Source organism: Sturnira hondurensis, unplaced genomic scaffold, assembly GCF_014824575.4.
Source record: "Sturnira hondurensis isolate 20B ecotype Veracruz unplaced genomic scaffold, ASM1482457v3 Scaffold0005220, whole genome shotgun sequence".
In the NCBI taxonomy this organism is placed as follows: domain Eukaryota; kingdom Metazoa; phylum Chordata; class Mammalia; order Chiroptera; family Phyllostomidae; genus Sturnira; species Sturnira hondurensis.
Genome location: NW_028077851.1, coordinates 2,178,017 through 2,193,745, shown reverse-complemented (window position 1 = coordinate 2,193,745; position 15,729 = coordinate 2,178,017). Strand labels below are relative to the sequence as shown.

The 15,729-nt window shown below is 35.1% G+C and overlaps 1 protein-coding gene across 4 annotated transcripts in view; it reads left to right on the top strand.

The window, feature by feature from the left end:
- Positions 1-15,729, top strand: part of CNKSR2 (connector enhancer of kinase suppressor of Ras 2) — a 301,559-nt gene that overhangs the window by 196,805 nt on the left and 89,025 nt on the right. For 2 of the 4 annotated variants that reach the window (XM_037046240.1, XM_037046237.1), the window contains 2 exons: positions 9,674-9,763; positions 11,309-11,523. In XM_037046240.1, the coding sequence (XP_036902135.1) occupies positions 9,674-9,763; positions 11,309-11,523 (305 nt within the window). The remainder of the gene's footprint in view (positions 1-9,673; positions 9,764-11,308; positions 11,524-15,729) is intronic. The other 2 variants (XM_037046241.1, XM_037046238.1) reach the window with 1 other exon arrangement.

Here is a 15,729-nt window from a genome sequence, read left to right as displayed (position 1 = left end):
TACTAACTGGAAGAATTCACACGTGGTGTTCTATACTCCAGGCTCCTGTAGAACTACTGATATCACTGCAAAACAATTTGTCAGAAATCATGGAAGAAATAAATTCCCAAGGATAGGAAATGTTGAGTGTTACATCTAATCTTGTTAAAGAAGAGATGACTAAAAATTGCACACTGATTACTCTAATGACTAAAGACTGTAAGGCAAAGAAGTAAAACAATATACAGCCACTTAAAAGTATACGTATGACAACCTGGTGTCATTTTAGAAGTAACAAATCATGTCAAACCAATTTGTTTCCCATCTTCATTAAGGGATGGACAACAAATACAAAGTTACATCCACAGTTTATGTTCTAATCCTCCATTAGCTATTCAGCTAAACTTTAAGAATTTTTTTTGCAATAGTTGCAAACTGAGTGGGAGGACAGTTAAACAGAAAAAAAAACAGTAATCATATATGTCATAGAATTATTTTTTAAGAAAAGTGAATTGGATTTTTCTGTAAATGTAATGGTCTTGAATTCATCACCGAGTCAAATTGATGGGATAGCAAGTTGAAAATCTGTTTATTCACGGGCAGACTCCAACACTGATTATCAGTGAAATCCTAAGAAATTAACTTTGGGGTGTCTTAAGTTTTTCATCTCTATCATTCTTGCTAGCTTCAAACACTAACATGATCACAAAGACAAAAATATGGGGAAGGAATTATAAAGTTATTACAAGATGTTATTTAGTTTATTTCAACTGAAAGTCTTCAGCTAATGGTCTTAATCCTTGTGTTTTTTTACTTTTCATTAGAAAGGATCACTGCCTTCCATATGTTGGTAAAGTTTTCAAAGCACTGCTTTACTAAGATTTTTAAAAAAACAAATTGCATTAATTTGTAGTTATCTAACTTAAAAACAGATATTTTTAACCAAATAATATTTACATGTCCAAGTCATCTTTCTTGTCCACATCTATGGCTGAGCACAGCAAGGGGCAAAAGTACATTAGCATGGTTCATTTTATCACCCACTTAGAGGAGAACCTTAGACCTCTTTTGCTGCTTAGACAGTATGTAAATCATCTCAATCCTTCTCAATCCTCCCACAGCCCTCTAATGTAGAATTATTATAGCTAAGAAAAACTTGTCTTTCCATACTACAATATGTGTTGCAGATTTGTTCTCTTGGTAGAGTGTTTACAAAAGATAGTTCAATTCAAAATATAATTAGTCATGGGATCAAATATTAAAAGCTCCATATAATTATTTATTTTTTTCACGATTAATTTATTGGGGTGACCTTGGTCAATAAGATTATACAGGTTTCGGGTGTACAGTTCTATAACACATCATCTGTGTATTGTATTCTGTGTTCACCACTTCAGGTCAAGTCTCCTTCCATCACGGTTTATCCCCTCTTTACCCTCTTCTACTTACCCCACCCCCTTCCTCTCTGGTAATCTTCATACCGTTGTCTGTGTCTATGAGTTGTTTTTTGTTTGTTTGTTTTTTGGGTTTTTTTGCTTAATCCCTTCACTTTTTTCACCCTCCTCCACAACCCCTCCCCTCTGACAGCTGTCAACAATGTTATCTATGAGTCTGTTTCTGTTTTGTTTATTTTGTACATTAGATTCCACATATGAGTGAAATCATATGGTATTTGTCTTTTTCTGACTGGCTCATTTCACTTATCATCATGATCTCCAGGTCCATTTAATTTCTGATGCAGTTCAAAATTTTCCCATTCAACAAATTTTTATGTTATTTCTCATTTAAAGTCTAGAACACTTTTAGAAAGCAATGGAAAAATTCACAACCCAGTTGTAGCAGTTTTTAAAATACGGCCATAAAGGTCAAAAATGCCCATTCTTACTTATTTTATTAATTCAAGATACATTTCCTGTTGCCTTTATCCTTAAAAAAAACTGACTTTTCATTTAATTCAGTCTTAAATGTGTGGTGTAGTACCTTAAATAACCTTGAGATGTTTTTCTAGAAATGTAGTCAACCATCTGAAAGTAATTTTTCTGTCTGGAATGTGGGAAGTTTGATGGGTGTATGTGGCATGCTTATAGCTTAACATTCCTTACTACACCCATTTTCATAAAATATTGGCTAAATTATTCAGAACAGATGTGTATATGTGTGTATGTGTATGTATTTTTTTCTTCTTAGACTGTAGAGAAAGCTTTTTTGTGAGCATTAAAGGATATGTCAGGCTTAAGAAATTTCTCTGCAATCTTTTTCAACCCTTGGCAACTGTAACAGAAGAGATTGCTTCTCAGGCGCTGTTTATCTCCCAGAAAGTTAATGATTTTACCATGTTTGGGAGACAGTTTTTAAAAAGGATACAATCGAAAAGGGCAGCAATTCAGTAGTATTCAACAGATGTCATAGGTAGCTTAATATAGGAATATTTCTACATAAGAAATCAGGAGACAGTTCTAGGTCTGACTTGATTATAAAATAGATTTCTAAGGCTCAGATTTTTAAATTATTTTATTGTTGTTCAGTTTGTTAGAAAAAAATGCAGGAGGTTGATCAGGTTGACATACTACCTTAGAAGTAAGTGAGGGAGGGAGAGGAACAAAGGTAAAGATAGAAGGAGGAAAACAGAAAGTTGACAGGAAGGAAGGAAAAGGAAACTATGAAAATAGAAACCGGTAGCATAGTTTGGACTTTTTTGTTCCATTGTATGAGGAAGTTTCCCTGTTTACTTTCTTAATGAGTAATCGGTCAATAAATATTGAGCAGTTACTATGTTTAAGACATTATGCTAAGTGCTGGAGATACCACAGCAAACAACAGAAATTTCTCTCCCCTTGTGAAAGTAAGCAACTAGTTTAGTACATACCTTTTTATTATAATTGGCATGCTATGAAGAAAAACTATATTGCAAACAAGTACAGAGAAACCCAACAAAGAATAAGAGGTCAAGGAGAGTGTCCCTGAGGTAATGACATTTTTACTTAGTTTTGAAGGATGCATGTGAATTTTAGAAGAGAAGAGGACAGGAAAAGCAAAGAATGACAGTGTCCTGGGTGCCTGGTTAAGAAAGTGTTTCAAGAAGGAAGTAGTTTTCTGTGTGAAATCCTGCAAATAAATAAAAAACACTCAAGGGTTCTGAGAATTACCTGTGTGATTTAGCAACAGCGGGGCAGTAATGACCTTGACAGTAAGTGTTTTGGTGAAGTTGTGGGGGGAAAAGCCTAACCGGAAAAGGTTCAGGAGAGAGGAGGAGATTCCACATATAAGTGAGCTTTTACAGTATTTGTTGTTCTGTGTTGGGCTTATTTTACCTAGCATAATGTCCTTCAGGGTCTTCCACTTTTTCACATACAGCAGGATTTCCTTCTTTTTGGCTGAATACTATTCCATTATTTACATATACCACATTTTCTTTATCCATTCTTACATTGATGGACACAGATTGTTTCCATATCTTAGCTATTGTGAATAGTACTGCAGTGAGCATGGGAGTGCAGATATTTCTCTGAGATACTAATTTCATTTCCTGTGGACATGTACCGAGAAGTAGGGTTGCTAGGTCAGATGGTAGGTCTACTTTTAATTTTTAGGAACCCCCATAATGCTTTCTATTTTACACTTGAAATTTTCTTAGAGGAGTAAAAATTAAGTGTTCTCACCACACATATACACACACAAAAAGGTAACTATGTGAGGTGAAGGCTGTGTTAACTTGATTGTGGTAATCATTTTACAATGTGTATGTGTATAAAATCACATTGTGTACTATAAAATGATGTACAAACTTAATATATGACATTTTTGTCAATCATACCTCAATAAATCTAGAAAAAAGAGAAGAAGAAGGAGATTGAGAATGTAAATTAGACTTTTGGGCATTTTTCTGTAAAGGGTGGCAAAGACATACGGTGGTACTTGGATGGTGGTTTAGGGATGAAGAGAATTGTTTGTTTTTATTTAAGATAGGAGAAATTACAGCATGTTTGTATGCTAATGAGAGTCATTGATGTTGCAAGAGGAAGAAGGGACAATTGAGCAAGATGTACCCTTAAGTAAGTAATAGGGACTAGGATCCAGTGAGCAACCTAGAAATTTGGGATATCTCTAACATCTAGCATCTTTCTACTGAAGCATTCAAAATAAATTTAATAAACAACTTCTGGGTCACAGTCTTTGCCAGGAATATTCATAACAAAAATATAAGAACTGGTTTCTGCCCCCGCAAAAAAACCTAGAAAAACCTATAAACAGACAGATACGATACAGTATAATGAGGATAATATAAACCAAAGGCACTAGGAAAGAACTAAAGGAGCTCAGGAGAGTGGGCAATTAACTCTGCCAAAGGGAATTGTAATAGCACCAAAGATGCTATATTATCTAAGGAAATGTTTATCTTCAAGCAATTCTGAATACTAGTATTAAAAATAGCAATTATACATTAAACAGTATTTTTAGACAGATCATTACAAGGCATGCCATCATTGTCAATATTCTTAAAATTACATTTAGTATTATATTTGTGTTTAATTACAGCTATACAAGGTGGGGCAAAAGTAGTTTTACAGTTGTGAGTACATGAAACACAGTTTAGGTTCGTATTGTTTATATTATTTATTAATTATTGTATTATTTTTATGCAAACAACTGTAAACCTTTTCCCAACCCTGTATATGGTTTATAATAAAGAAGCAACTTGCCATCAATATCAGAAGAAAATTCAAACAAAATCAAACAATACTCATCTTTTACCTCTACTGTATTTATTACAATACAGTAAGAAAAACAACACACAATTCCTGCCCCTATGGAGATCCCAGTTAGAAAGCAAGATGTGCAACAAATATAAAAATGTAATAACAATAAACTTGAGCACCGACTTACACCATACACCAAAATAAATTCAAGGTGGATAAAAGATTTAAATATAAGCCGTGGCACCATTTAAGTCCTAGAGGAGAACATTGGCGGGAAAATCTCAGATATATCATGCAGCAATATTTTTACTGATATGTCCCCTAGAGCAAGGGATATAAAGAAAAGAATAAACAAATGGGATCTCATCAAAATAAAAAGTTTCTGCATGGCTAAGGAAAACAGTATTAAGAGAAAAAGAGAACCAACTGTTTGGGAAAACATATTATACCAATGACACCTCAGACAAGTGTTTCATCTCCAAAATATACAAAGAACTTACACGACTCCACTGTAAGAAGACAAGCAACCCAATTAAAATGTGGGCAGAGGATGTGAACAGACACTTCTCCAAGGAGGATATACAGAGGATCCAGAGACACATGAAAAGATGCAAGATATCACTAGCTATCAGAGATGCAAATCAAAACCACAATGAGATACCACTTAACACTGGTCAGAATGGCCATCATAAACAAAGCAACAAATAACAAGTGTTGGAGAAGTTGTGGGGAAAGGGGAACCCTAGTTCACTGTTGGTGGGATTGCAGACTGGTGCAACCACTATGGAAAACAGTATGGAATTTTCTCAGAAAACTAAAAATGGAGGTGCCTTTTGACCCAGCAATTCCACTGCTAGGATTATATCCTAAGAACCCTAAAACACCAATCCAAAAGAACCTATGCACTCCAATCTTCATAGCAGCACAATTTACAATAGCCAAGAGTTGGAAGCAACCTAGGTGCCCGTCAGTAAATGAATGGATCCAAAAACTGTGGTACATTTACACAACGGAATTCTATGCTGCAGAAAGAAAGCAGGAGCTCCTACCTTTTGCAACAATATGGGTGGAACTGGAAAGCATTATGCTGAGTGAAATAAGCCAGGTGTTGAAGGACAAATACCATATGATCTCACCTTTAACAGGAAGCTAAACAACAAAACAAGCAAGCAAGCAAAATATAACCAAAGACACTGAAATAGAGAACAGGGGGACAGGGACCAAAGGGAAGAGGGGAGGGAATTTCAGGGGGAAAAGGGGAAGGATTTACAGGAACAAGTATAAAGGACACATAGACAAAAACTAAGGGAAGTGAAAATGAGGGCAGGTGGGGAGCACTGGGGAGGTGGGCTGGGATGAGAGTAAAAGACAGAAAACTGTACTTAAACAACAATTAAAATAAATATTTTTTTAAAAAAATACAGTAACAAACTAATAGTTTAACCATAAAGCACTAGCACAGAGATATCACAAGACTTATGATAGATCATCAAATGAATTCAATAGCTAATAAATGTTTTATGCTTAGAGGAATAAAAATTACTTTAAAAGGAAATGCTCAGCAAAATTTTAAGGGCCCTTTATTTTTTACTATATTCTTGACTATTGTAAGTTTTTATTATGAATTAGTATTACTACGTAAAGAAACATCTTTAAATTTTCCAGATTAATTTTCAGAGATATATTATTAGATTATGTATATTTAAAGACACATGGACAATAACTAAGGGTGGGGGATGGAAAGGGGAGGGAGGCGGGGAGCATGGGGTGGGGGGCGGGCAGAGTTGGGATTATAAGACAGAAACCTGTACTTGAACAAGAATTAAATAAAAATTATATTAAAAAAATAAATAAATAAATTGGAATGAGCCACATGTGTTTATTTAATGTCTTAAAAACACTTAGCATGTGTTGTTAATAGTGTACATTTGATTTAAACCTAACAATAATATGTATAGTACTCTTTTTTTTTTACCAACAACACTACAGCATAAAACCATAAAGTTCTTTTTTCCATTTGAACTTTGCTATCTTATGAAATTTAATGCTGCTATATACATTCAGTAGCACACATTTCCAAGCTGCAGTCAAAGATCTGTGTATTTGGTATTAGAAATAATTTAAGCCATTGTCTATTTTTTAATCCAGCAATGACTGCTATTTATATCAGAATGTTATTTGTGTTATTACTTTAACTGTTTTATTAAGTTTTTTGATATTTTATTACAATAAAAAATTTATAAAAGGAGCAATACTTATAAGCAACATTATTTGTTATAACTAAACAAATATGCACTTTAATTTTCAAAATACTTATTCTGATTTACATTGCTAAATTCATACCTTTATAGCTAGTAAAGGTAAAAACTTGATGTCCTCCAAAAGTAAACTTTAATTAAAACTTTTATGTTATTTTTGTCTAATTCAATATATTTTCCTCAATTTTGTATTAGTAGTATAGTATACCTCTGTTTTAAAAAATTGTCCCATGAAAAGTCAGTTTTTAAACCTTCTACAAATTTTTCCTATGGTTAATGACATACGCAGACATATCAAAGCCTGAATTACATGTCTCAATACCTTAAAGCCATGAGAATCTCAGAGTAGACCAAAATACAATGAGTGCAATTATGTATTTTATATCCTGTGTGAAATATATTTCTTATTGTTTTGTGCACATGTTTTACTCCAAACAACCAACCAATTATTCAAAAAGTATCAAGTTAGTTTATGTATGTATATCTGTATATATAACATATAGAGCAAGTAAAAATAATGGCTTATTTATTGAATAGCTCACTTTTCAAAGGTTTTCTTAGTGACATGTAGAAACAGTGTTAGAGCTGTTAACTGCTGAATGGAGTTTATTTTTAAAACCAGATTCTAAAGAAATGTTTGAAAATATAACATGCACAACATTGAAAATCCAGAGGACTGATTGTGTGAAAAAGTTGAATAGACATGAGAAAACAAGACCTTTCCTAAAACCCTTCCCCCCTTCCCTCATTGGGCAGAATATATGGACCTGCATCAACTCATCCAAATTTGCTCTGCAAAAGTGTGAAGATCTACTCCATGAGAATTTTAGAATCTTAGGTGATTATTTATAAAGTTGTTAGCACACCTTGAAAGGAAGCCATTAAATAAACACTGCCTGTTTTGGTTCATTAATAATTTTATCATGTTTAGTGCATTGTCAGATTTTCAAAGTGCTTAGCAAAATATACTAAGTAAACTGTATCAGTGTACATAATAAAAAGCCATAAGTTTCGGCCTGTCTGGTGTAGCTCAGGGAATTGAGCACAGGCTACAAATCAGAGGGTCTCCAGTTTGATTCCCGGTCAGGGCACATGCCTGGCTTGCAGGCCAGGTCCCCAGTGGGGGGGACACAAGAGGCAACCCACCACACATTGATGTTTCTCTCCTTCTCTTTCTCCCTCCCTCCTCCTCTCTATAAAAATAAATAAATACATTTTAAAAAGCCATAAGGCAGGAAAATTTCCTTAAGAACAGAATTATAAGTCTTGTAGTAGAATCTTTTTAGATATATGGAATGGTTATAGTAACTGATTATGAGATTTAGCTGGGCAAGGAGGGAAATGAAGACATACAGTGACCTAGAGGTGTTGGAAGGTGGGAAGATTTGTGATTAAAGGAGGAAGAATCATTGGAGATCTATAGGGGGATGCTAGAAATGTAGAAGGTGGTAGTTGGAAAATGGGATACAGGGCGGGATTACAGCCTTTGCAGATGACAAGATTAAGTATATGACTACAGGAATATATAAATGAGAAACTGTGAGGCCAGAATATTGGAAGCTGAGTATTAAAGTCACCAAGAATTAAGGCAGAAGTGGTATTTGAATGACTGAGTTTGAATCCTGGTACTGCACACTTACCAACTAAGTGTCTTTGGGCAAGTTACATAACCTACCTCAGTTTCTTTATCTAACAAAATGAGGATAATGATAGTATATTTCCCATAATTATGAGAATTGAACAAGTTAGTACTTATAAAACCCTTAGACATTATGTGACATATGGTAAATGATATATGTGTTAGTATCATTAACATGATCATCATCATCATAATTATCATCATTATTATTATCATCCAGGCCTGTGTGATTCTTTGCTTTATCAATTCAAAATTTATTAAGCAACTATTGTATGCCACATATTGTGCTAGATATGATTCTTAAAGTTTTGTATAATTCTTTTCACTGTTTTATGCTTCAGGATTTCAAGTTGATCAAAAATAATACACTGTAGCCTCACCAAAAAGATATTCTTGAAGTCTATGCCATAAGTTCTTGTGAAATTAAATGTTGTTTAATAAGAATACAGACCTGGAGGGAAATGGGACAGGACAAAGCAGTGAATAGTTGGATCTAAAAACTAAACTTATTCACAATAACAAAAGAGACATTTGGGGCAGACCTGGCTATAAGTTTCGGAAGAGAATCTAGGTATAATGCTGAAGCATGAGGGTATCCAAAAAGTATTAGGAGTTAGGAGGCAGTGAAGATGGGAAGTTAGTACTGTGGTGTCCTGGTACAAAACAATGAGTTAATGTCCTGGAATGCAGGTTAAATACAAGGAGCTACTATATTGGAGATAGGCTACCAATATATAGACAGGAGGGCATTGGGGAATAAGATAGAGATCCAGTTACTGAAAATGAAGTCAAATTCACTAAAATAATGATCTTCTTTGTAAAGGACCACCTCCAAAGTCTGCGGTGCCTAGAGAGCAAACCTAGGCTATTCTTTATTATTTACAAAACATACCTTATGTTTGAATTATCACCTGGCCAATTGCCACAGGCAGTTTCACCTTCTGGCTCAAAACACACACATTTTTCATCTACACAAATGCCAACCATAATGTTGCATATGATTGAGTGTGTTTTGCAGACTGTAGCTAAAAATCCATGTAAGTTTAAGCAGACATGGGGAAGAAAAACAATGTGATGTGAATTTTGTTCTCTGTGTTTAGGCAAGCTACGACCTATTTCTATGCCAGTGGAGTATAATTGGGTGGGGGACTATGAAGATCCAAATAAGATGAAGAGAGATAGTAGAAGAGGTAAGTGTTCTAGAATTTCAGTGTAGGCTGGGTTGTTGGAACAAAAATCAAATTTAAATGTTCTTTAAATAGGATGTTATGGCTTCAGTAGAAAATTTTAATTCTCTCATTAATGTAATGGTACACCCAAACAGACTCAGACCAATATTTGATGATCTTGATCTGTTATTAAGTAGATATCTTCTCTGAATGCCTCCTAAGGGATTCAGGGTAGATAAGTGCAGTGTGAAAATGAATATCTAATTGTTATTTGAAAGTTGACATTTGGAAAGCAAGGTCAGAAGTGTGAAACTGCATAAAAGTTTAGTAAATAGAGTTTGTGATCATTCCCCATTGGTCCGTGATGCAGCCTCACCACTTTTATGTTAATACAACCTTAAAATGAGCAGTGAGCATATGGATAAAAGGTAATGGAAACTGGGGCAGTGACTCTAATGAAAACCATATAGAAATGGAAAAAATCTGCTTTGCTCTTTTTTCTCTTCTGTTTGCTGTTCAGGGTTATCTTCTTACTGGGGGTGGGCTACACTTGAAGTATCTACCAAAAGTAAGTTTTTATGTTCACTTATCCTGCATTGAGGTGAGCAGTAAAGAGGATAACTGAAAGTCACCCTACTAAATGTATTCGACCAAGTGTAGATATGGGGGGCCCAGTGGGTCATACCGCTACTTCCACTTTCTGAGATGAAGAACCATAAAGTTGTAGATGAAAAATAAAACAAATCCAAACAAAGCAAAAATGATTCATAAAACCTAAGCTCACAAAGCTTCGTCAGAGTATGTTTAACCCATTTGTTTGTTCTATCTGATGTACAGAATATATTTCATTGCTACACAGATCCACAGACCACACAGGGATAAGCAACCATGAATATCTGCTTCATTAGTCTTCTTAACACTTGTTTTATGGAGCAGGCACTGCTGAAAATGTTGCTAAATACAGGAACTTGAACAGATTTCTTTACATCTATGTATTCATTCCATTTTTAACTTCAGTTTCTAACTTCATTTGCTTTATAGAATTAATCAAGAAAAATATAAAAAGCAAAATGCTTATCATATGCCATCTCTGAGTCACTCTCTGGAACTTCATAGGATAGTGACATCTTGGGGCAGGGGGAAGCCTTATGAAGTACTAACTGCTGGCTATGAATTTAAGCATAGATTTTATAAGCTAAGTTTCCTTGCTATTGTTTCATAATGTGGACTTTAATTTCTTCAAGGATGCTACCTAGACTGACATAGGTTGGTGTTTGTCATCAACTTTTAGCAGAATTCCCCTGGGGGAGCTTCTGCTTTAGGTTCTGCAAGTGACTCTGATATAGTTGGTTAAGAGATGAAACTTGGACATAATAATTTTTATGTTTTCTATTTCTTATTTCCCTATGGTCCCAAATAATAAGGTCCTCTGTTTTTTACTACATAGCTATTTTATAAATTAAATCAAGTTATTTTCTGAAATGAAATTTAATAGCACAATTAGGGAATAGTAAATTTGGAATATTTGCATATTTATATTGGTATATTTATCTCTTTTTTATATAGAAAACTCTCTACTCCGATACATGAGCAATGAAAAAATTGCTCAAGAAGAATACATGTTTCAGAGAAACAGCAAAAAAGACACGGGGAAGAAGTCTAAAAAGAAGGGAGATAAGAGTAATAGCCCGACCCACTATTCATTGCTACCTAGTTTGCAAATGGATACATTGAGACAAGACATCATGGGCACACCTGTGCCAGAGACCACACTATATCATGTAAGTAAAATTTCAGACTCTGTAATACAGCTTTGATTCAAAGACTTTTTTGGCTGAATTCCAGATTATTTATTTTTATTTTGTTGATAGATTTTGACAAAAGATCCTAAGCTTAGAGTTTCATGCCCTTAAAACACACAATGGTTTATTGATTTGTTCTTCAGTTCATATGTTCAGTGAGTTCATATGCCATAGCTGGTTAGGTTTTTAATGAAATAACATAATATGCATAGAATTATTTGAGAATAATAACTAATTAATAATCAGTGTAATAATAACTGCAAATAAATAGCTATAAAATTCCACATTAAAGATAGGATATTTAATGTATTCATGATTTTATTTAAAAATTAAAAGCTGCTAGACTTGGAGCATAATGCTCAAGGTTAAAATGGGAAGGCATAGCAGCCCATTATACGGAGAGAAAGGTACTCCAAGAGTCTCAATATATTTTGACTATTGTAATGGATTGGTACAAGAAATATAGGAGGAACATGGGAGGAGGAGGACCTCAGCCTTCTAGGGAAGTGGGAAAAGGCTATTTGGATGAAGAGTAGAAGATGAGTAACAGTATTGTGGGAAGACATGTGGAGTTGTGCCACAATGTGTGAGACTATGGCATAATCTAGAGACTTCACATGGCTAAGAATTAGTGGTTTGTAAAAATTGAAGGGAAGCACCCTGTCTGATATGGTGCAATTGGTTGGAGTATTGTCTCATAAAAGGAAAGGTTGTGGGTTCAATTTCCAGTCAGGGCACAGAGGAGAGGCAACTGATCAATGTTTCTCTCTGACATTGATGTTTCTCTCCCTATCTCTCTCTTCCTCCCTTCCCCTCTCTCTAAAATCAGTAACCATGTCCTTGTGGAAGAATTAAATAAAATTTAAGGAAAGTATGTGAGAAGCCCTGGCTGGCGTAGCTCAGTAGACTGAGCACGGGCCTGTAAACCAAAGGATCGCAGTTCGATTCCCAATCAGGGCACATGCCTGGGTTACAGGCCAGTTCCCAGCAGGGGACACAAGAAAGGCAACCACACATTGATATTTCTCTCCCTCTTTCCTTCCTTCTTTTCCCATCTAAAGATAAATAAATAAAATCTTTAAAAAAGAAAGTATGTGAGAAAAGGACAGTAGATGGACCTAGAGAGGTAGGTGAGCTTAGATCAGGGATTTTATAATAAACTACTTAGGCACTTTCCTGCAGTGATGAAGAGCTATTGAAGAATTTTGAACTAGGGGCTTGCATGATGAGAGAAGCCTGTTTATCTCTCTGATGCAGAGCATTGATCAAGAGGTATAAGGCCAAAGGCAGGTCCATTAAGCCTGGCCAGAAGATGATGAGGACAATGGCAATATATAGGCTGAGAATCTTGTTAACCAGAACATTAAATCACAAAAACAACCCATGTTTATCATTTTGGTTAAAAGTGAATTTGTTGTACCAGTGGAACTATGGCTCCTTACTAGGAGCCCTTGAAAAATATTGACTATGCTTTTTAAGTAATTTGAACAACTGTGTATTAGCTGAGAGGATCAAAAAATTTAGTCTGTCACTGCTGTAGAAGTGTATCATTTAGGTATACAAAATATGAAACAGTTAATAACTTATACTTGAGGTGCTTTTTTAGTAAATTTAAAAAATCATTACTTATTCTATAGCTTTCATAAAACTAGAATGTAGAAAAATATTTTTATTTATTTGGATTGAAGTAGGAGTGTACTTCACAATCATAAGCGGTCATTCTCTACCTTCCTCTGTCCCCAGTAACATACCCTCAAGCCTCTTCCTCTTCAAGAGAACAATGCCCATATCAAAAGCTGCTTCTTTGAATGGTTGAAAAATCAAATTATTGGTTTTTCCACATGTATTTGCAGTCAGTCTGAAATCAATATTCTTAGCTGTATGAAAGGGGCCATTTTTACTATCACTAGTCAGAAATGCTGTCTGAACACTGAGCTCTCTGTAAAATCTGGTGTTCCAGTCACAAGTAATAGCTTGAACAAAATCTAAAGATAAGAGCCAGTTGGCTTGTTTGAAAAGGAAGTTGGTGGTAAAGATGGGGCTGGAGAGGGAACAAGAGGCCACTTTATCTGGAGTGTATAAACTATTAAAGTTTGGATTTATCCTAAGAGGAGCGGTAAACCATAGAAGAAGCATTTAAACACAGCCTGCACCATCCTTTCATGCATATCCAGTAGACTACTGTGAGGAAGGAAAAGAAAGAAATGAGTCTTGAAGATTTTGAGTTATTAAATTATGGAAGATAGTAAAAGGTGAGTCAAACTGGTAATCCGAAAATTGTAAGATTTTCTAGGAGTATAAATTGTTGCCAACTTCCTAAGGAATATTATGTACTTACGTGTATCAAGAACCTGGTCTAGCAACTTTACTTCTACAAGTTTATTCCAGGAAAGAAATCAGAGGGTCTCCTTTTGCCTTCTACTTTAATTAATGTATCCTGAATGTGTGATGTGGTATTTCCCAGACAATTAATTATTCCAACTGATTTTTGACAGAAGAACAGGACAGAGTAAGGAATGTTACTAATGACGGGAGAAGTCTTCCCATTTAACAGTGACCTGCTAATCCCACAGCAGAAGGCTGGACACTTTCTAACTGTAATCTCTGGTTTAAAAGAAAAAGAATTGTTAGCCCCAATGTACATGTTAGATTTTTCTAACCAGTGTTCAAAACAAGAACATTCTTTGATGGGTTTTTTACTAGACTCTCAGTTCTCTTGTGGACCTTACCTTGCTTAGTACTTTCCCAGTTATCAGGGAGTTTCCATATTTGTTGTATCTTTTGAACCTCACAACAACCATCTTTGTAAATAACAAAACTCAAACTCAGAAAGATTAAGCAATCTACCCAAAGTTGTACTGCAAAAAAAGGAAAAAAAGTGTAAGAGTAAGGACTAGAACCCAAGTCACCTACCCCAGTGATCTTCCCACACTCTACCCTGGTATGCCGTGCATGTAGTAAATGAGTGAATTTTTAAAAAGTTTGACTTCAAGAAGCATGTGCCTTCACAGATTTATTTTAATAACATCTTCAGTACCTGGACTGATTTCAACCCAGATTTATCTTTTTCTCTGTTACTATTTTTTATGAAGTTTGGAAAAACATACAGAGCTTCTGGTGTTATAGAGCACAAGTAGTTATTCAGCATGATCTATTACTGAGACTAGAGTACTATAGTTAGAATTGCCTGAACCTCAGAGGCAAAACAATGTACACTTAAGTGATTGCTTCTTATATTTCACAGGAATTCTTGTTTTATGTTTTCATTGTTTACACATGCTTATTTAAAAATTAAAAAAAAAATTCAGCCCTGGCTCAATGGATTTAGTGCCAGCCTGCAACCAAAGGGTCACCAGTTCAATTCCCAATCAGGTCACAGGCCTGGATTGCAGGCCAGGTCCCCGGTGAGGGGAGCGCGAAAGGCAACCACACATTGATGTTTCTCTCCCTCCCTTTCCCCTCTCTAAAAATAAATAAATAAAATATTAAAAATAAAAAGGAAAAGGAAAATTTTTTCTTTATGTCAAAGTTCCTGAAGGACAAGAACAATATCATATGTATTCCAATCATCTTCATGATGAACAACTAATCTTCATTCTTACCAATTCAATTATTTATTTGGATAACTCAGGCAATTTTAACAGAATAAGACTTAGCGGAGGAGAACTATGAAGATTAAGCACAGAGTTGCACAGGTGATATCTGCTGTAATACTGTCTCTATGTGGTCTGAGTTCAAATTCAAAATGAGTTCAAATTTAGAGAAAATGTAGTTGAATTTAATGGCAGAATTTATACCAGCATTAAATACCCTTAAACGATTTACTAAAGTTGTGCATATGTGTATGTATATATATGTAGGGTGTTCCTTATAAGCAGACCTAGATTATAATACTCAGCAGCCCAATAAAAATACACAAAGCAACAAAAATACAGTTTGGCTATAGTGTTTGACTCATTCCTCTTAGCATTTACAGTAGAAATGTTTATATAATAATAAAGAAGATTTAGCCCTGGCTGGTGTGGCTCAGTGGATTGAGCATTGGCTTGAGAACCAAAGGGTCACAGTGTCAATTCCCAGTCAGGACACATGCCTGGGTTGCTGGCCAGGTCAGGTCCCCAGTAGGGGGCTCATGAGAGGCAATCACACATGGATGTTTCTCTCCCTCTCTCCCTCCCTTCCCCA